The sequence below is a fragment of the Chrysemys picta genome, chromosome 22 (genome assembly GCF_011386835.1).
Source record: "Chrysemys picta bellii isolate R12L10 chromosome 22, ASM1138683v2, whole genome shotgun sequence".
In the NCBI taxonomy this organism is placed as follows: domain Eukaryota; kingdom Metazoa; phylum Chordata; order Testudines; family Emydidae; genus Chrysemys; species Chrysemys picta.
Window position 1 is genome coordinate 13,615,564 of NC_088812.1, and position 18,861 is coordinate 13,634,424.

Here is an 18,861-nt window from a genome sequence, read left to right on the forward strand (position 1 = left end):
GTTCTGAACCCGCTGGCAGGCTGGAGCAGGGAGGGGACGGCTCAGGGAGGAGGGGCTGCGAAACATCTGGAGGTGGCACAGCTGGGCGCTGAGTGTGGGGAACGGCCTGGCTAGCGAATCTCAACCTGCTCTGTCCCCCGTCTCCCCCCGCAGATGTGGGCTCAGTGGAGGGGCTGGCGTACCACCGGGGCTGGGACACGCTGTACTGGACCAGCTACACCACGTCCACCATCACCCGGCACACGGTGGATCAGAGCCGCCTGGGGGCCTTTGAGCGGGAGACGGTCATCACCATGTCAGGAGACGATCACCCTCGAGCCTTCGTGCTGGACGAGTGCCAGAAGTAAGTGCTGGGGCCTCGTGCGGGCGAGCGGAGCGGCCATCCTGGAGACAGACAGCCTGTGCACGGGGCTAGGGGGAGAGCCCCCTGCCGCGGGCCTCAGCCTTGCTCCCCCATTGCTGGAGCTTAGGGGGTACGAGCAGTCTCTCTGGGCCTGCTCTCGAGGGGGCTGCGGTGCCTTTGGTGACTGGGACACGTGTAACCGGGAGTGGGCTGAGCACAGAACTCATTTCACAGACAGGCCGTGGGAACGTCCAGTCACGGGCATTCTGGGCCGGATCAGAGCTGGCGCCCCCTAGAGGGGAAAGGCCCCGTACCCCATTCCCCACCCCCCTGAGCCAGTGAGTCCCCTGCCTTGGGGCCGGATCGGAGCCGGCGCCCCCTACAGGAGAAAGGCCCCATGCCCCATTCCCCACCCGCCTAAGCCAGTGTCTCCCCTGCTCTGGGGCCGGATCAGAGCCGGCGCCCCCTACAGGGGAAAGGCCCCATGCCCCATTCCCCACCCCCCTAAGCCAGTGTCTCCCCTGCCTTGGGGCCGGATCGGAGCGGCGCACCCTAGAGGGGAAAGGCCCCATGCCCCATTCCCTGCCCCCCTGAGCCAGTGAGTCCCCTGCCCTGGGGCCGGATCAGAGCCGGCGCCCCCTACAGGAGAAAGGCCCCATGCCCCATGCCCCACCCCCCTAAGCCAGTGTCTCCCCTGCCCTGGGGCCGGATCGGAGCCGGCGCACCCTAGAGGGGAAAGGCCCCATGCCCCATTCCCTGCCGCCCTGAGCCAGTGAGTCCCCTGCCTTGGGGCCGGATCGGAGCCGGCGCCCCCTAGAGGGGAAAGGCCCCATGCCCCATTCCCTGCCCCCCTGAGCCAGTGAGTCCCCTGCCCTGGGGCCGGATCAGAGCCGGCGCCCCCTACAGGAGAAAGGCCCCATGCCCCATGCCCCACCCCCCTAAGCCAGTGTCTCCCCTGCCCTGGGGCCGGATCGGAGCCGGCGCACCCTAGAGGGGAAAGTCCCCATGCCCCATTCCCTGCCGCCCTGAGCCAGTGAGTCCCCTGCCTTGGGGCCGGATCGGAGCGGCGCACCCTAGAGGGGAAAGGCCCCATGCCCCATTCCCTGCCCCCCTGAGCCGGTGAGTCCCCTGCCCTGGGGCTGGATCAGAGCCGGCGCCCCCTACAGGAGAAAGGCCCCATTCCCCACCCCCCTAAGCCAGTGTCTCCCCTGCCTTGGGGCCGGATCGGAGCCGGCGCACCCTAGAGGGGAAAGGCCCCATGCCCTGTTCCCTGTGCCACGGAGCTGACCTGGAGTTAAATGTGAAGCATCGCGTGAGCAGATTGGCAGAGCTCCTGTCAGGGGATCCTGTGACAATGCGGTTCTGGCGGAACCCAACTGAGAGTGTCAACCCAGGACAAATTGCTAAAATAGGGCAGTCACAGCCCAAGGCCGGGGTTTTTCCACCTCTAAGGCAAACCAAACCAGCCAGATTAAGACTTCGGTCTCACCCCACTGGCTAACCGCAAGTCTCACAAGCAATCTCCTTATACACTCCAGTTTCCCAGTATTACCACCAGTGCCACACGTTATGGGGACAAATGGTTATAAAAACCAATACCCCAGTAAAAGAAAAAGGTTCTGATCCCAAAGGACCAAGCCCCAGACCCAGGTCAATATACAAGTCAGACCTTACCCACAAATCACGCTACTGCCAATCCTTTAGAATCTAAAATCTAAAGGTTTATTCATAAAAGGAAAAAGATAGAGATGAGAGTTAGAATTGGTTAAATGGAATCAATTCCATACAGTAATGGCAAAGTTCTTGGTTCAGGCTTGCAGCAGCGATGGAATAAACTGCAGGTTCAAATCAAGTCTCTGGAATACATCCCCAGCTGGGATGGGTCATTCAGTCCTTTGTTCAGAGCTTCAGTTTGTAGCAAAGTCCCTCCAGAGGTAAGAAGCAGGATTGAAGACCAGATGGAGATGAGGCATCAGCCTTATATAGTCTTTTCCAGGTGTAAGAACACCTCTTTGTTCTTACTGTGGAAAATTACAGCAAGATGGAGTCTGGAGTCACATGGGCCAGTCCCTGCATACTTTGCTGAGTTACAAGGCTTATCTGCCTTCTCTCAATGGGTCCATTGTATAGCTGATGGTCCTTAATGGGCCATCAAGCAGGCTAGGCAGAGCTAATCTCAACTTGTCTGGGATGTCACCCAGAAGCATAGCATAAGTTTGCCATACAGACAGTATAGAGCCAATATTCATAACTTCGACCACAAAACTGATACATACATATAGACAGTATAGAGCCAATATTCGCCATACAGACAGTATAGAGCCAATATTCATAACTTCAACTACAAAACTGATACACACATATAGACAGCATAATCATAACCAGTAAACCATAACCTTGTCCTAGACACCCCATTTGACCCCCTTTATACAAGATTTGGGTGCCACTACAGGACCTTGGTTGCAACAATGATCTATACGGTCCCAGTTTATGTCAATAACGTCACAGATCCCTAGCGGGTTTCCCCAGCTGCTGGGATCGGTTTTCTGGCGGGCTCTCTAGTCTAGTCCCTGTTACTGCCCCACCCGTCACCGATCCTACCGGGTCATATCCCTGTAAATGCACCAGCAGCCCCATTCAGCCCAGAGCCTGGGGGGATCCCCCAGTGAGCAGGGAATAGCAGCGTGGGGCTGTAGCCCGGAGCTCCCCAGTCCCAGAAGCCAGGCGGGCCGGCCCCAGGGTCTCCGACTCAGCTGGGGCCCACCCTGCAGCCCCGCCCGGCTCAGCCCCGCCCCTCCCGCCTCCCTCCCCTCAGCCTGATGTTCTGGACCAACTGGAACGAGCAGCACCCCAGCATCATGCGGGCCACCCTGGGCGGGGCCAACGTCCTCATCATCATCGATCAGGACATCCGGACGCCCAACGGGCTGGCCATCGACCACAAGGCCGAGAAGATCTACTTCTCTGACGCCACGCTGGACAAGATCGAGCGCTGCGAGTACGACGGGTCCCACCGCTACGTGAGTGCGGGGGGCAGGTGTAGATCCCCTGGGGCAGGGGGCCTGGGGAAAGCTGGCTGGATCCCCTGGAGATGGGCAGAGTGGAGCCTGGTTCGGCGTTATCACCATGGTGGGCGGTGATGGCACTGGCATGGCAGATGGCCTGACCCTGGGCACAGCCTCCTGTGAAGGGTAGGACCCCCCCCAGTCCAGGGACTGTCCAGTGTTGGGGGCGGCTGCAGCCGTTGGTCCCGTCCGCCCCCAGCCCCCGGGCTAACGGTGTGAGGCGCCCGGCAGGTGATCCTGAAATCGGAGCCGGTGCACCCCTTCGGCCTGGCCGTCTACGGCGACTACATCTTCTGGACGGACTGGGTGCGCCGGGCTGTGCAGCGGGCCAACAAGTACGTGGGCACGGACATGAAGCTGCTGCGCGTGGACATCCCCCAGCAGCCCATGGGCATCATCGCCGTGGCCAACGACACCAACAGCTGTAAGGGAACGGACCGGGAATTCCTGCCTGGAGCCCCCACTGCCCCTCCCGCCCGCCCCGCCCCGTCCCCTGTGCGGGCTAGGGGTGGGAATTTACCCCATAGAGACCTCCCTGGTCTGTCCCAGTCCCTCCCCAGCTCTCCCGTCCCCTGTGCGGGCTAGGGGTGGGAATTTACCCCATAGAGACCTCCCCTGGTCTGTCCCGGTCCCTCCCCAGCTCTCCCATCCCCTGTGCGGGCTAGGGGTGGGAATTTACCCCATAGAGACCTCCCCTGCCGGTCCCGGTCCCTCCCCAGCTCTCCCGTCCCCTGTGCGGGCTAGGGGTGGGAATTTACCCCATAGAGACCTCCCCGGTCTGTCCCGGTCCCTCCCCAGCTCTCCTGTCCCCTGTGTGGGCTAGGGGTGGGGATTTACCCCATAGAGACCTCCCCTGGTCTGTCCCGGTCCCTCCCCAGCTCTCCCGTCCCCTGTGCGGGCTAGGGGTGGGGATTTACCCCATAGAGACCTCCCCTGGTCTGTTCCGGTCCCTCCCCAGCTCTCCCGTCCCCTGTGCGGGCTAGGGGTGGGGATTTACCCCACAGAGACCTCCCCTGGTCTGTCCCGGTCCCTCCCCAGCTCTCCTGTCCCCTGTGCGGGCTAGGGGTGGGGATTTACCCCATAGAGACCTCCCCTGGTCTGTCCCGGTCCCTCCCCAGCTCTCCTGTCCCCTGTGCGGGCTAGGGGTGGGGATTTACCCCATAGAGACCTCCCCTGGTCTGTCCCGGTCCCTCTCCAGCTCTCCCGTCCCCTGTGCGGGCTAGGGGTGGGGATTTACCCCATAGAGACCTCCCCTGGTCTGTCCCGGTCCCTCCCCAGCTCTCCTGTCCCCTGTGCGGGCTAGGGGTGGGGATTTACCCCATAGAGACCTCCCCTGCCGGTCCCGGTCCCTCCCCAGCAGACTGCTGAACCCCCATTCAGCACAGGGGCCTGGCCCTGTCTCCCCTTGGCTCTGGGAACCTGCCGGCCAGTCCCAGCACCTGGGATCCTGCACCCACCCCTACCCTAGAGCGTTGGCCGGGGTCTCCTCTGGGCCTGCGTGTGACTCTGCTCTTCCCCTGCCCCCAGGCGAGCTGTCCCCCTGCAGGGTGAACAACGGGGGCTGCCAGGACCTGTGCCTGCTCACCCCCAAGGGGCACGTCAACTGCTCCTGCCGGGGCGAGCGGGTCCTGCAGGAGGATTTCACCTGCAAAGGTGAGCCCCTCCCCCCACCGGGTCACGCACCCTGCGCGGAGGGGAGCCAGAGGGCGGGGAGGAGGATAAAGGGGAGAGGGAGGAGGGATGGAGTAGGGAGAAGGAGGGGAGATGGGGAGGGGGCGGTGCACATGGGGCATGGGGAGGGTAGGGGTGTCACATGGAAGGGGGATGGGGAGGGCATGGTGCATGTGGAAGGGGGTGCACATGGACAGGGCGTGCACATGGATGGGGTGCATGTGGACGGGGGAGGGCGTCGTGGACGGGGGAGGGGAATGGGGAGGGCATGGTGCACGTGGAATGTGGTGCACATGAAAGGGGGATGGGGGGGAAGGGGGTGCATGTGGAAGGGGGATGCAGAGGGTGTGAACGTGGACGGGGTGCACGGGGAAGGGGAGGGTGTGGTGTACGTGGAAGGGGGATGCAGAGGGTGTGAACGTGGACGGGGTGCACGGGTAGGGGAGGGTGTGGTGTACGTGGAAGGGGGATGCAGAGGGTGTGAACGTGGACAGGGCGCACGTGGACGGGGGAGGGGAGGGCGTGGTGCACATGGAAGGGGATGCAGAGGGTGTGAACGTGGACAGGGCGCACGTGGACAGGGGAGGGGAGGGCGTGGTACACGTGGAAGGGGGTGCACGTGGAAGGGGGATGCAGAGGGGGTGAACGTGGACGGGGCACACGTGGACAGGGGAGGGGAGGGCGTGGTACACGTGGAAGGGGGTGGAAGGGGGATGCAGAGGGTGTGAACGTGGACAGGGCGCACGTGGATGGGGGAGGGCGTGGTGCACATGGAAGGGGATGCAGAGGGTGTGAACGTGGACGAGGCACACGTGGACGGGGGAGGGGAGGGCGTGGTGCACATGGAAGGGGATGCAGAGGGTGTGAACGTGGACAGGGCGCACGTGGATGGGGGAGGGCGTGGTGCACATGGAAGGGGATGCAGAGGGTGTGAACGTGGACGAGGCACACGTGGACGGGGGAGGGGAGGGCGTGGTGCACATGGAAGGGGATGCAGAGGGTGTGAACGAGGATGGGGCACACGTGGACGGGGGAAGGGAGGGCGTGGTACACGTGGAAGGGGGTGCACGTGGAAGGGGGATGCAGAGGGTGTGAACGTGGACGGGGGAGGGGAGGCCGTGGTGCACGTGGACAGAGGTTCTTCCCTACGCTCTGTCCCACCTGCAGCCCTGAACTCCACCTGCAACGTTTACGAGTTCGAGTGTGGGAACGGCGAGTGCATCGACTACAGCCGCACCTGCGACGGCTCCGCGCACTGCAAGGACAAGTCCGACGAGAAGCAGTCCTACTGCAGTGAGGGCCTGTCGCGCTCGCTCCCCCCGCCCGGCCCGGCCCGGCCCGGCCTGGCCCCCGGTCGGACTCCTGGCTCTGGGCTGGGCGTATGGTCTAGTGGGTAGAGCCAGGACGCCAGGGCTCTAGGAGGCAGCGTACGTTAGTGGCTGGGATGGGGGAAGTGGGAGCCGGAGCTCCCGAGTTCTGGTCCCAGCCTGGAGTATGGTCTGGCTTGACTGGGATTGTCCTGGGTTCTCTGCCGGGCAGATCACTTCGCCTCCCCGTGCCGGTTAACCGGGGCTGGGGCTTGCTGACCACACCGACGGGGGCGGCTCTATCAAGAAACAGTAGGTAACGGGTGCCGGCGCCCCCCCAGCGGGACCCCCCTTGTCTCTGAAAGCTCCGCACCGGCTAGCGCTTCGAGCGACCCGCATGGCCGGGAATATTGCTCTAGGACTTCAGCGTCTGAGCCGGGCGCTTGATGGTGCGTTAGCCTGACTCTGAATGACCCTGTTCCTGTGCTCGGGGCAGAGCTGGGGGAGGCTGGGCCATCCCCTGGGGGGCTTCTGCCCCCCCCCCCCCCCCGACGCTGCTGTAATATCCTCTGCTCGCCGTGGTCCCCCATGGGCAGAGAGGAGCCATCACGTGCACGGTGCCCCTTTGTGCCCAACCCGCGGCCCTGGCTGGAAAGCCCCTTGGAACTGCGAATGGGGGGCGGGCAACCCCCTGAGCCCCCCAGCTCCCCTCTCTGCTCCTCCCCCGCAGGCAGCCGCAAGTGTAAGAAGGGCTTTCTGCATTGCATGAACGGGCGCTGCCTGGCCAACGCCTTCTGGTGCAACGGCATGGACGACTGTGGGGACAACTCGGACGAAGTGCCCTGCAACAGTAAGCGATTCCCCTCCCGTTCCTGGTGCTTGCATGCCGCAGGCGGCTCCGGCACCGGGTGGGCCTGGTGCTGTCCCAGCCTGCTGCGTGACGGAGGCAGGGGTGGAGGGCAGCGGTGGGGGGGGTCAGATTCCCAGCTCAACCCCCCAGACCCGGCCTCGGCGGCGGTCTCTGCGCAGCAGGGCAAATGGGAGCGGCTGGACCTTCCTCTGTCTGCCTTGGCTTCTCCCGCCGTGGCCAGGAATCCCGACCCATCTCCAGCGGTCGGGGAGATTCTCTCCGCAGATACTCGAGTGAGATGTGGGTATTTCAAATGGTGGGGGGTGCTGGAGCCATGTAACGTACCTGGAAAGAGAGAGACCCTTCGCCCCCAGGCAGTTTGCAGCGTACCTGGTGGCTTTGGGCTCTTCGTACATTTTGTAAGTAGAGGAGAGTTCAAATAACCCCTTGCCAAGGCTGCCTGGGCAGCTGTGTGTGCAGAGCGTGGGCGTGTTTGCACGTGGGAGACACACACATACACACACGAGCGTAGGCATGTTTGCATGTGGGAGACACACATACACGAGCACTGGCGTGTTTGCATGTGGGGGTTACACACATGAGTGCGGGTGTGTTTACATGTGGGACACACATGTACATACACCAGCACCGGTGTGTTTGCATGTAGGGGACGCACATACACACACGAGCGGGGGCGGGTTTGCATGTGACACACACACATTTTGCCCAGAGGATTTTTGCATCAGTCCCAAACTCCCCAATGTAAAGAGGAGCAGAGCCCGACCCCCGCTGGGCGCAGAGCACTAGTGAACTCAGAGGAGTGTGAGCGCGAGGGGCTGCCCGCCGAGCCCCCCCGTAGCTCCGGTCTGCCCCCCTCGTTGCAGAGACCAGGTGCGCGACGACGGAGTTCCGGTGCCGGGACGGGAGCTGCATCGGGAACTCGAGCCGCTGTAACCAGTTCATCGACTGCGAGGACGCGTCGGACGAGATGAACTGCAGTGAGTGCCGGCACTGCGCGGGGGGGACCTCCCCTCGCCCCCCCCCCACGGCCCCCACCCCCAGGCCCTTCTGCCCGCCTGTACCCTGCCATGAGCCAGTTCTTCGGGGGTGGGACTCGCCCGCGCTCCCCTCCTGACTGAGGCCGAGCCAGGTTATTGTGTCCTGGGAACAGGCCCGGCCGCCCTGTCACTTCCAGGCCGCCCTGCACAGCCCCTGACGTGCCGCCTCCCGACAGCTCGTCAGAAGCACTTAGTGAGGTGCAGCGAAACGTTGGGCACGGGAGACGGGCAGAATGGATCGGCCTGGCACCTGCAGCCAGTGTGGGGCGGGCAGGGCTGGTAGCAGGGGGGCAGCAAGGGATCTTCTCCCCTGGCAGTGACAGAGGAGGGCTATGATGGGAGAGGGAGGACAAGTGTGTGTGCAACTGATTGTGTGCACGGTGTGTGTGTGTGTGCACTGTGTGTGTGCACAGCGTGTGTGCCCGTGCATGTAATGTGCGTGCACAGCGTGTGTACTCGGTTCTCAGCGGTTCCCCCAGTGGCTCTCTGATGGCTGGGCCAGAGCATTGGTCTCCCCTTTCGGGGGTTGTTCGGGCGGCGGCTGCTCCCCGAGCCCTGCTCAGCTGCCAGCCAGTGTTGTGAGGGTGCAGAGGATGGAGGGGACTCCCCTGCCGGGCAGAACACGGGGCGGGCGGCGGCTGGGAGCTGTCCCCTGCCCGCGTGCCGAGGGCAGTATCCACTCCGGGCTTTCCCGTAGGCGCCACCGACTGCAGCAGCTACTTCAAGTTGGGGGTGAAAGGCCTGACGTTCCAGAAGTGCGAGCACACCTCACTGTGCTATGCCCCGTCCTGGGTGTGCGACGGAGCCAACGACTGTGGGGACTACTCGGACGAGCAGAACTGCCCGGGTGAGAGTGGGGCTGGCCGGTGACGGGATGGGGCTGGGGATCTCGGCAGGCAGGCTCCGGCAGTGCCCTGCCCTGGCACGCCAGCAGGGGCTGCTGGTCCCTAGCTGTGTGTGGGCGGGGGGGGCTGTGTGGGATTAGGGCGGGGGGGAGGAAATGGCGCACGGCTGTGCTGAGAGCAAACGATCACACACAGGGACGGGGAGAGGCGTCCCTGCCTGGGGAGTTAGTGACTGTCCAGCCCCTGGGGACGGGTGGGGGAGGCACAGGGCTGGGATCAGGGAGCCATACCCTGCTCTGTCACACGCTGCCCGGCTCACCTTGGGTACGTCCCTGCATCTCTGGGCCTCAGTTTAGTCTGTCTCTCGGACGGAGTCCGGGCAGCATCCCAAGGCCCCCATCTTGCAGCGCTCTGGGGCCGCCGTTCCTGTCAGAGTCCGGCCAGCACAACGGGGCCCGTCTCGGCCGGGGTCTGGGCGCTACCGTAACCCCCAGTCATGGAAGAGAATGTGAGAGGGGAGTTTCTCTGGGTGCCCCCCGTTGACCCCACGCTGCGCCGGCTGATGGAGCTCTGTGCCAGGGTCGGTCTCGCCCTGTCGCTCTGCAGAGCCGAGCCCAGGGTTCGCTGTGCGGTGTAGCCAGGCTCGGCCGGTGTCACTGAACGAACCGTGGTGCCTTTCCCGCCCGCACCCCAGGAGTGAGGAAACCCAGGTGCCCGGCCAATTACTTCGCCTGCCCGAGCGGGAGGTGCATTCCCATGACCTGGACGTGCGATAAGGAGGACGACTGTGAGAACGGCGAAGACGAGACGCACTGCAGTAAGCGCATGGGGCGGGGAGCATGGGATTGTGGGAGGAAGAGCATGGAGGGGACAGACTGCAGTGAGCACCCCCCCCCCCGTCGTGTTATTCCCAGTTTCTATGACGTGAGTGAGGTTTTAAATCTCTCACGTCCGTCTCCCAGGGGCCAGGGATCACCCACTCTCCCCTCCCCGGGGCTGGACGCTCTGGCCCATGTCACTTCGCGCAGACCAGCCCCTCGACTTTTCCCTTCTCTAAAGAACAAAGATCCAATTTCCTAGCCTTGGCTTTACGGTGCCACCAGCGCAGGGGCCCCTTGCACGTTTGCACCCGCGGTCTCGTGCGACAGCTTCACGCTTGTTTCGGGGCCGGCGTGAGTTGAGTGCTGGGACGGTGACCCTGACAACCCTTGAGTTGTCAGCCAGCTGAACAGAATGATCAGGGTGGTGTTAGATACCAGTCTGGGTGAGGGTCCTGCTGGCCTTCAACTCGGGGGGCTGCTGGAACCCCAGTTTTGATCACTTAGAAGCTATCAATGTGGAACTTCCACATCCAGCGCACACCGTCCCTGTGATCCTACTGTTCCCACCCCATGAGATCTAGGCCCTGCCTAGCGTAGAGCCGGTGGTATCACCCGCTCAGCCCCATGCCCTGAGCCGCAGCAACAACAGCATTTGCCCGGCCGAGCGTCCTGTCCCCCTTGTTCCCTTCCCCGAGCTCCTGACACCGCCCTGACCGCCGCCTCTCCCTCCCCTCCCAGATAAATTCTGCTACCCCGTGCAGTTCGAATGCAACAACCACCGCTGCATCTCCAAGCTGTGGGTGTGCGACGGCGCGGACGACTGCGGGGATGGCTCCGACGAAGACAGCCGCTGCCGTAAGCCCGTCTCCCCTGCCGGGCGGGGGGAGACCCGGAGAGAGGAAGGGAGCCTGGCAGAAGGGGGCCAGGGGTGTCTCTTTAAAATGCAAAGCCAGGGAGCCGTACCTTACCCTTGGGGGAGTGGTGACTAGTGGTTAGAGCAGGAGGGTGGTCTGAACTCCTGGGTTCTGTTCCCAGCTCGGGGAGAGGAGTGGGGTCTAGTGGTTAGAGCTGGGGAGCTGGGAGCCAGGACTCCTGGGTTCTGTTGCTGAATCCGAGAGGTGAGTCTAGTGGTGAAAGCAGCAGAGTGGGGACTCGGGTTCTGTCACTGATTTGCCAAGTGACTGCCTGGTGCCTCAGTTTCTCTCTTTGCAAACTGAGGGGGGGTGGCTCCGCCTGTCCGTGAGGGGGGTGACTCAATCGCTGGGTTTCCAGATGTTCTGAGACCCTCCACCAGAGGGGGCAGTGGATGTGCTACTTATTTCTGTGGTGGGGCGAGGGAGTGACTGCCGGCAGGTCCCCCGGTGTGGGGATGGATTCACGCTCAGGCAGGGTCCTGACCCCACCTGCCGGGATCTCTCGGGGCATACGGGGGTGAGGTGCCCAGGCCCTTCACTGCGCTGGACGCAGCCTCCGTGGGGGAGCCCTCCCAGCACCCCGCACCCTGCCTCTCTCTCAATACCGGCCCCACAAGCCCTGCTCACCCCTCTGTCCCCTACAGGACTGACCACCTGCAGCTCGGGGTCCTTCCAGTGCCCAGGCACATACGTGTGCGTGCCAGAGCGCTGGCTCTGCGACGGAGACAAGGACTGTGCCGACGGCTCTGACGAGTCCTTAGCCGCTGGCTGCTGTGAGTCGCCGTGTGGCTGCGCTCGGTTTGAGGGGTGGGGAAGGGAGCAGCCTATGGGCCGGGGAGCCCCTGAACCGGGGAGCCGATGGCCTGTGGGCTGGGGCAGCCAGCAAGCCGGGGAGCCCCTTTGCCAGGGAGCAATTGACTCCGGTGCTATCACCCAGAGGCTGCAGCGGACCGGACAGTGCTGCTCGGGAGTCAGGCTGCCTTGATTCTAGTCCCGTATGACCTTGGGCCCCCCAGCCCGGTGCCTCAGTTTCCCCCTCTACACGGGGGCAGATGACTTTGCTCCGAAAGGGGGGAAGGGGTTGTGAAGCAGAGCTGGCTAGTTTGCCCCGTGCCTGCCAGCCTGGGCCCCTGTGTGAGGGCTGGGGACAGTTGCGGGGGGCCTGGCCTCGGGGCGCTGACAAGCGGCTCCTCGTTCCAGTGTACAACAACACGTGTGACGAGCGGGAGTTCATGTGCACCAACCACCAGTGCATCCCCAAGCACTTCGTCTGCGACCACGACGACGACTGCGGCGACGGCTCCGACGAGTCCCCGGAGTGCGGTGGGTGTCGGCGTGGAACGGGGCGGGGAGCTGGGGCTGCCTCCACCCCGAGCCCCAGCTCCGTGGCTCCCGGCTCTGAGCGAGACACGCGGGGGGGCGGGGGAGCCCCAGTTCCCACTGAGTTTATCAGAGTGGCGGGTGAGGCTGCGTGAGCTGCCAGCCCCTGCGGAAAAGGCCCCGCCCGGGCGCCGGGGGGAGGCGAAGTGCCAGCTTTCTCTAATCCTGTCCATGCCGTGCCCAAGCCCGTGATGATGCACTGCTCCCCGTGCGCCCGCTCTGAGGACAGGGCCTGGCGCTGGGGGCAGCTGGCCTGACCACGTTCCCTCTCTCCGCAGAGTACCCGACCTGCGGCCCCCACGAGTTCCGGTGCGCCAACGGCCGCTGTCTCAGCAACAGCCAGTGGCAGTGCGACGGGGAATTCGACTGCCACGACCACTCGGACGAGGCGCCCAAGAACCCGCGCTGCACCAGCTCCGGTAGGTGCCTGGGGACGGGCTCCCGGGACTGTATTCTGAGCCGTTGCCATCGTTTCCTGCCCCTTCCCTCACGTCCAGCCCAGTGGGGTCTCCCGTGCTCTGGCCCTGGACTCGGTCCCTTTCTCCCCTGGCCAGCGCGCCCAGCCCTGGGCGTGGCCCTGGCTGGTGCACGGGGAGGGCTGTCGATGGGGTTCCCCGAGCCCGGCGCCTGCGGTGACCCCCCCCTCCCGCCGTCGTTCCAGAGAGCAGGTGCAACGACTCGTTCTTCCTGTGCAAGAACGGCCGGTGCGTGCCCGAGGCCCTGCTCTGCGACAACAACGACGACTGCGCCGACGGCTCCGACGAGCTGAACTGCTTCCTCAACGAGTGTCTCAACAAGAAGCTGAGCGGCTGCTCCCAGGAGTGCGAGGACCTCAAGATCGGCTATAAGGTTGGGTCACTGGGGGGCGGGCCCAACCTGCGCCGGGGGGGGAGGGGGGCTGGGGTACAGCGGGGCCGTTGAGAGAGGAGCTGACGAGCGAGCCCGGCTCCTGGCAGCTCCGAGCGGCTGTTCCCCCGTTTGTGTGTGCGCACGCCCGGTGTTTGGGGAGGGGAGTGTGCGTTCACTATTTGTGCAGACTTGTGTGCACTGTGCGTGCCCGCCTGCTAGTTTTGCATACCTTGGCTGTGTATTTATGCGTGTGCACGTGCGGTGATTGTGCGCGCTCACGCCATTTGGGCACGTCCAGGTGTATGCCCTGTTTGTGCCCTCGGGTGTGCACGGTCGGTGCACGCACCCATGCCCCTCCGTGCTGCAGGGCTGCTCCTAACTGCCTCCCGCTGCCTCCTGCAGTGTAGATGCCGGCCTGGGTACAGGCTGAAAGACGACGGGAAAACCTGCATCGACATTGACGAGTGCACCACCACCTACCCCTGCAGCCAGAAATGCATCAACACGTTGGGCAGCTTCAAGTGCCTGTGCACAGAGGGCTACAAACTCAGGCCCGACCACCCGACCAGCTGCAAAGCCGTCTCAGGTGAGAGCAGCTCCGGGGCGCTTGTGCCGAGGGGCTTTGCCTGCCGGGGGATCAGACAGAAACCTCTAGGTTTGCGGAGGATCCTGCCGTGTCCGAGGGGTGGGTATCTCTGCACCAAGTCGCTCAAGGAGAGCGCCCGTCAGGTCTGGACTGGCAGGCTGCAGGCCGGGCAATCGGGGTTGCTTTGCCGTGTGCCCTCGCTGGGCCGAGCCAGCATCACGCCAGGGAATCCGGTTCCCCTGGCGGTTTTGCTGGGTGGTTTCTGGCTGACGATGGTTGGGCAGGCTGGAGAAGTCCAGGTTTGGCCTGCCACAGCGCAGACCAAGTGCCTTTGGCCGGCTCCGTTCGGAGGGTTGGTGGCTGGGGGGGGCAGTTGCCACCAGCTGCAGGGCCCATGCAAAGCTGAGGACAGCATCGGAGTGTCTCTGTGCCTGGGGACGGGGGGATCTGACGCGTCTTTCCCCTGCAGACGAAGAGCCCTTCCTCATCTTCGCCAACCGCTACTACCTGAGGAAACTCAACCTGGACGGCTCCAACTACACGCTGCTCAAACAGGTGCTGCCGGGGGGGGCGTCTGCGCCATCTCCACTGGGCAGCAGCTCCGGCGTGGGCTTGAACTGGGCTCCTCCGGGTGGGGGTAGGGTGTCCCCACAGGCTCCTGGGGTGGAAGCGGTGTCACCTGAGGGGGATTGCACCCCTCCTCCCCCGTCAGGTTTGGGGCTCAGGGAAAAGGCCCCCCTGGTTTAAGGGCTGCTCCTTGGAAGCCACCAGGGGCCTCCCTGATTGACACGAGCTGAGGCGATTTGGGCACCAGGAGGCCCCAGCCCAACCCACAGCTGTGCAGGCTGGGTGGGGGATGTACCCTCCTTCCGCCTCCGCTTTGCCCCCGTGCCCCAGACGTGCCCGCTGCTCAGGGGAGGGGGAGGGGCTCCATCTCACTTCCTGCTGTGAGCGCTAACGCCAGCCCAGGAGCTCCTTGGTAGCTGGCTGCAAATATGGTAGGCCCTATGCGAACAGTAGGACTGTGCTGATTAGATCTCAGCTGGAGTATTGTGTCCAGTTCTGAGCGCCACGTTTCAGGGAGGATGTGGAGAAAGTCCAGAGAAGAGCAACACAAATGATGAAAGGTCTAGAAAACATGACCTAGGAGGGAAGATTGAAAAAGGGTTTGTTTAGTCTGGAGAAGAGAAGACTGAGAGGGGACGTAACAGTTTTCAAGTACATAAAAGGTTACAAGGAGGAGGGAGAAGAATTGTTTTTCTTAATCTCTGAGGACAGGACAAGAAGCAATGGGCTTAAACTGCAGCAAGGGCGGTTTAGGTTGGACATTAGGAAAAACTTCCTAACTGTCAGAGTGGCTAAGCACTGGAATACATTGCCAAGGGAGGTGGTGGAATCTCCATCATTGGAGATTTTTAAGAGCTGGTTGGACAAACACCTGTCAGGGCTGGTCTAGATAATACTTAGTCCTGCCATGAGTGCAGGGGACCGGACGAGATGACCTCTCAAGGTCCCTTCCAGTCCTGTGATTCTATGATTCTAATAGCTCCTTGGTCGCTGGTTGCGTCTATGGTAGGTCCTACGTAAATATTGGCTGTCATTGTTTTAAACCTCTTGAGTACAGAGGCTTGGAATCATGGGTGGGGAGGGGCAGGAGGTGGCTCGGTTTTTAAGGAAGGCCCAGTTAAAAAGCAACTGTGGCAGTGCCCCCCTTGCCACCCCCGCTGGCCAGCGAGGTGGCATGAGCGCGAGGCCTAATGCATCTTCCTCTGGGCTGCGCTGGCTCCAGGGGTTGAACAACGCCGTGGCTCTGGACTTCGACTACAGGGAGCAGATGATCTACTGGACGGACGTCACCACGCAGGGCAGCATGATCCGCCGCATGCACATTAACGGGAGCAACGTCCAGGTGGGCGCTGGGCGCCAGGGGGTGCCCTCTTTGGGGGACCCGGCGGGGAGGGGCCGCTGTGGGGGTGGGGGCTCGCCTTCCCGGGGGAATGGGGTGGGGCTGCCAGGCAGGGCCATGCATACCCGGGACGGGGCAGGGTCTCTGGGTGGGGCCCGTGTCCCTGGGGAATGTGGCTGGGTCCCAAGGCAGACCCACAGTCCTGGGAGGCGGAGGGGGGACAGGGCAGGGTCTCTGGGCAGGAGCGGGGCGGGGTCCTCTCTGAACAGGCCCTGACTTGTCCCGTTCTCCCAGCAGGTCCTTCACCGCACCGGTCTCAGCAACCCCGACGGGCTGGCCGTGGACTGGGTGGGCGGGAACCTGTACTGGTGCGACAAGGGCAGGGACACCATCGAGGTGTCGAAGCTGAACGGGGCCTATCGCACGGTGCTGGTGAACTCGGGGCTGCGGGAGCCGCGGGCGCTGGTGGTGGACGTGCAGAATGGGTGAGGGGGCACGGCCAGGTCTCACTTTTCCCTTGTTCCCAGATGCAGGACGCTCCGAGCTCCCTTCCGTGGGCTGGCGCATCAGCTCCTGCCCACGGCACCCCCAGAATTTCTGTTCTGAGCGGGGTGCCTGGAGTCAGGACTCCGGGGTTCTGTTCCCACTCCCAGCTCTGCCTCTTACACGCTGGGAAACCTCCCTGCCGCTTGGTGACTCGGTTTCCCCTCTTGTACGGGGACAGAAGGACGCCGTAGCAGGGCTGTTGGTGCCGTTTCGGTTGACTCAGCCTCTCCCGTTGCTGTTCCCTTTGTGCCCCAGTTACCTGTACTGGACAGACTGGGGTGACCACTCCCTGATCGGCAAGATCGGCATGGACGGCACCAACCGGAGCGTCATCGTAGACACCAAGATCACCTGGCCCAACGGCCTCACCCTGGACTACATCAATGGCCGGATTTACTGGGCAGATGCCCGGGAGGACTACATTGAGTTTGCCAGTCTGGACGGCTCCAACCGGCACATCGGTGAGGCCGGCCGGGAGCTGCAGCTTTCGGCCAAACACAAATGGTTTTAGCATGGGACTGGGAGCCAGGACTCCTGGGTTCTGATCCCAGCTCTGCTGCCGACTCCATCTGTGCCCTTGGGCAAATGACCTCCCTGTTGTTTCTTGCCTCGGTTTCCCTATTTGGGAACTGGGGATGAGCTGTACCTGCTGTGGGATTCACAGAGAGCCACGCTGCTGTCGCGCAAGGCAGGTGATCGTCCCCTGCTTTTTAGGAGTGCAGAGGGATAATTAACGCTGGTGAATCCAAGCTCACATATTAATATTAAAGTCTTCTTAAAATCACATCCCCTACCCACTTCCAGTCCCCGGCTCGAGTGGCCTGGCAGCTCCCAGGTTCGGGGGCTTGAACCCTGGGCTCTGCCGGTTTTGCCAAGGGGCCACATCCTGTAGGTGACTCAGCAGCAGGTGATTGCAGTGTCTGGCCTGTAGAGGGCGCCACGTGCATACCTAGTGACGCACGGCCACCGTGCTCCGTCCTGCACGACTGGGGGGGTCCTTGCTGCGTCCTTGCCTGGCCTGAGCTGCCCCCTCTCCCTGCAGTGCTGAGCCAGGACATCCCGCACATCTTTGCGCTCACCCTCTTTGAGGACTACATCTACTGGACCGACTGGGAGACCAAGTCCATCAACCGAGCCCACAAGACCACCGGGGCCAACAAGTCCATGCTGATCAGCACGCTGCACCGGCCCATGGACATCCACATCTACCATGCCTACCGCCAGCCGGACGGTGAGCGGGAGGGAGCCCCGGGCGGGGGGGCCGTCACCAGGAGCTGGGTCAGCAAGGGCGGGGACCAAGGCACGAGGCTCCCTGATTTCACACCATCTCCCTGGGGGTTCTGAGGGGGGGTGGGAGCCCCGGGGGGACCAAGGCACAAGGTTCCCTGATTTCACACTAGCTCCCTGGGGGTTCTGAGGGGGGGGCGGGGGCCCAGATGGCACAGTGGGGGTGAGTGCCCCAGGCTTTGGCATCTGGATCCCGCCAGCGGCTCTAGTTAGAGACGCGTCCTCGTGCCCAGCTGCCCAAATGGGGGATGGCCGCTTGGGAAATGAGTCGCCAGGTCTCTGTCTAGTCCCTGTGGCCCCCAGCCCCACATCCAGCGTCTGACCCGCCAGCCGGGCTCTCTCCAGCCCGCACACGCTCGCCTGCGGGTTCTGGAGTCCGATCGGGACCCGGCAGGTGGATCAGGATCCAGTGGGGATGGCTGGAGAGTTGCTACCTGCCTGGTCTGCGCTCAGATCAGCACGGACCGTGCTGGCAAGACTGCTGCCCAGCTCCTCTTCCCATGGGACGCCCCGGATTGCATGGGGCCGGGCTCACCAAGGGGTCCAGGCCCTGTGCGGAGTGGGGCTGGGATGGGGGTGAAGGAGAGACAGTGGGGGAAGAATGTGTAGAGGTGACACGCAACGAGGGAGGGGGCTCACCTGCAGAGCGGGGGTCAGGAGTCAGCTGCACCCCCGGACGGTCTGACCCCAGCGCGCTCTCTCCTCTCCCCAGTCCCCAGTCACCCCTGCAAAACCAACAACGGCGGCTGTAGCAACCTGTGCCTCCTCTCTCCGGGCGGCACCCACAAGTGCGCCTGCCCCACCAACTTCTACCTGGGCGGCGACGGCAAGACCTGCGTCTCCAACTGCACGGCCAGCCAGGTAACCCACTGCTGCCAGGCCCCGGTAGCTACCTGTAACCACAGCCAGACTCGGAGACGAGATGTTTCAAGGCCGGAGTCTCTTACTCCCGGCCCCCTGGAGATGTGGGGCTGAGGCTCCAGAGAGGGAAGATGTGGGGGAGTCCGGGTAGGCACCGCGTCATCCCAGCTTTGTGGAGAGGGGGCGGGGGGGAGCGGGCATATACCCCTCTTGCTCTCAGTGCATCTCGCTGGGCAGGGGGTAGAGCAGGGAGAGAGACCCAGAGGGAAAAGCTCCCTTGGTCCTGGGGGTCGCCCCCATGCCGCTGCCCCCGGGTCCTGCCTGGAGCCGGCCTCACGGCCTCGTCTCTCTGCCGCAGTTCGTTTGCAAGAACGACAAATGCATCCCTTTCTGGTGGAAATGCGACACGGAGGACGACTGTGGGGACCGCTCGGACGAGCCCGAAGATTGCCGTGAGTGACGGGGGTGTGTGGGCGGCACAGCCAGACCCAGGCGCTGCTCCGCCCAACCCCAGGGGCTGAGCTCCCAGTCCCATCAGTGACCCCAAGGAGAGGCACAGGGGGCCCTACCCC

The 18,861-nt window shown here is 63.5% G+C and overlaps 1 protein-coding gene across 4 annotated transcripts in view; it reads left to right on the forward strand.

Annotated features, from left to right (window-relative positions):
* LRP1 (LDL receptor related protein 1) overlaps positions 1–18,861 on the forward strand; it is a 177,441-nt gene that overhangs the window by 140,529 nt on the left and 18,051 nt on the right. For 3 of the 4 annotated variants that reach the window (XM_065575932.1, XM_065575935.1, XM_065575934.1), the window contains 22 exons: positions 154–343; positions 3,159–3,363; positions 3,640–3,832; positions 4,936–5,061; positions 6,247–6,372; positions 7,117–7,236; positions 8,121–8,234; positions 8,992–9,141; positions 9,834–9,956; positions 10,699–10,815; positions 11,519–11,647; positions 12,075–12,197; positions 12,533–12,673; positions 12,916–13,103; positions 13,506–13,689; positions 14,159–14,244; positions 15,479–15,598; positions 15,890–16,080; positions 16,397–16,602; positions 17,184–17,372; positions 18,141–18,289; positions 18,648–18,741. In XM_065575932.1, the coding sequence (XP_065432004.1) occupies positions 154–343; positions 3,159–3,363; positions 3,640–3,832; positions 4,936–5,061; positions 6,247–6,372; positions 7,117–7,236; positions 8,121–8,234; positions 8,992–9,141; positions 9,834–9,956; positions 10,699–10,815; positions 11,519–11,647; positions 12,075–12,197; positions 12,533–12,673; positions 12,916–13,103; positions 13,506–13,689; positions 14,159–14,244; positions 15,479–15,598; positions 15,890–16,080; positions 16,397–16,602; positions 17,184–17,372; positions 18,141–18,289; positions 18,648–18,741 (3,264 nt within the window). The remainder of the gene's footprint in view (positions 1–153; positions 344–3,158; positions 3,364–3,639; positions 3,833–4,935; positions 5,062–6,246; positions 6,373–7,116; positions 7,237–8,120; positions 8,235–8,991; positions 9,142–9,833; positions 9,957–10,698; positions 10,816–11,518; positions 11,648–12,074; positions 12,198–12,532; positions 12,674–12,915; positions 13,104–13,505; positions 13,690–14,158; positions 14,245–15,478; positions 15,599–15,889; positions 16,081–16,396; positions 16,603–17,183; positions 17,373–18,140; positions 18,290–18,647; positions 18,742–18,861) is intronic. The other variant, XM_065575933.1, reaches the window with a different exon arrangement.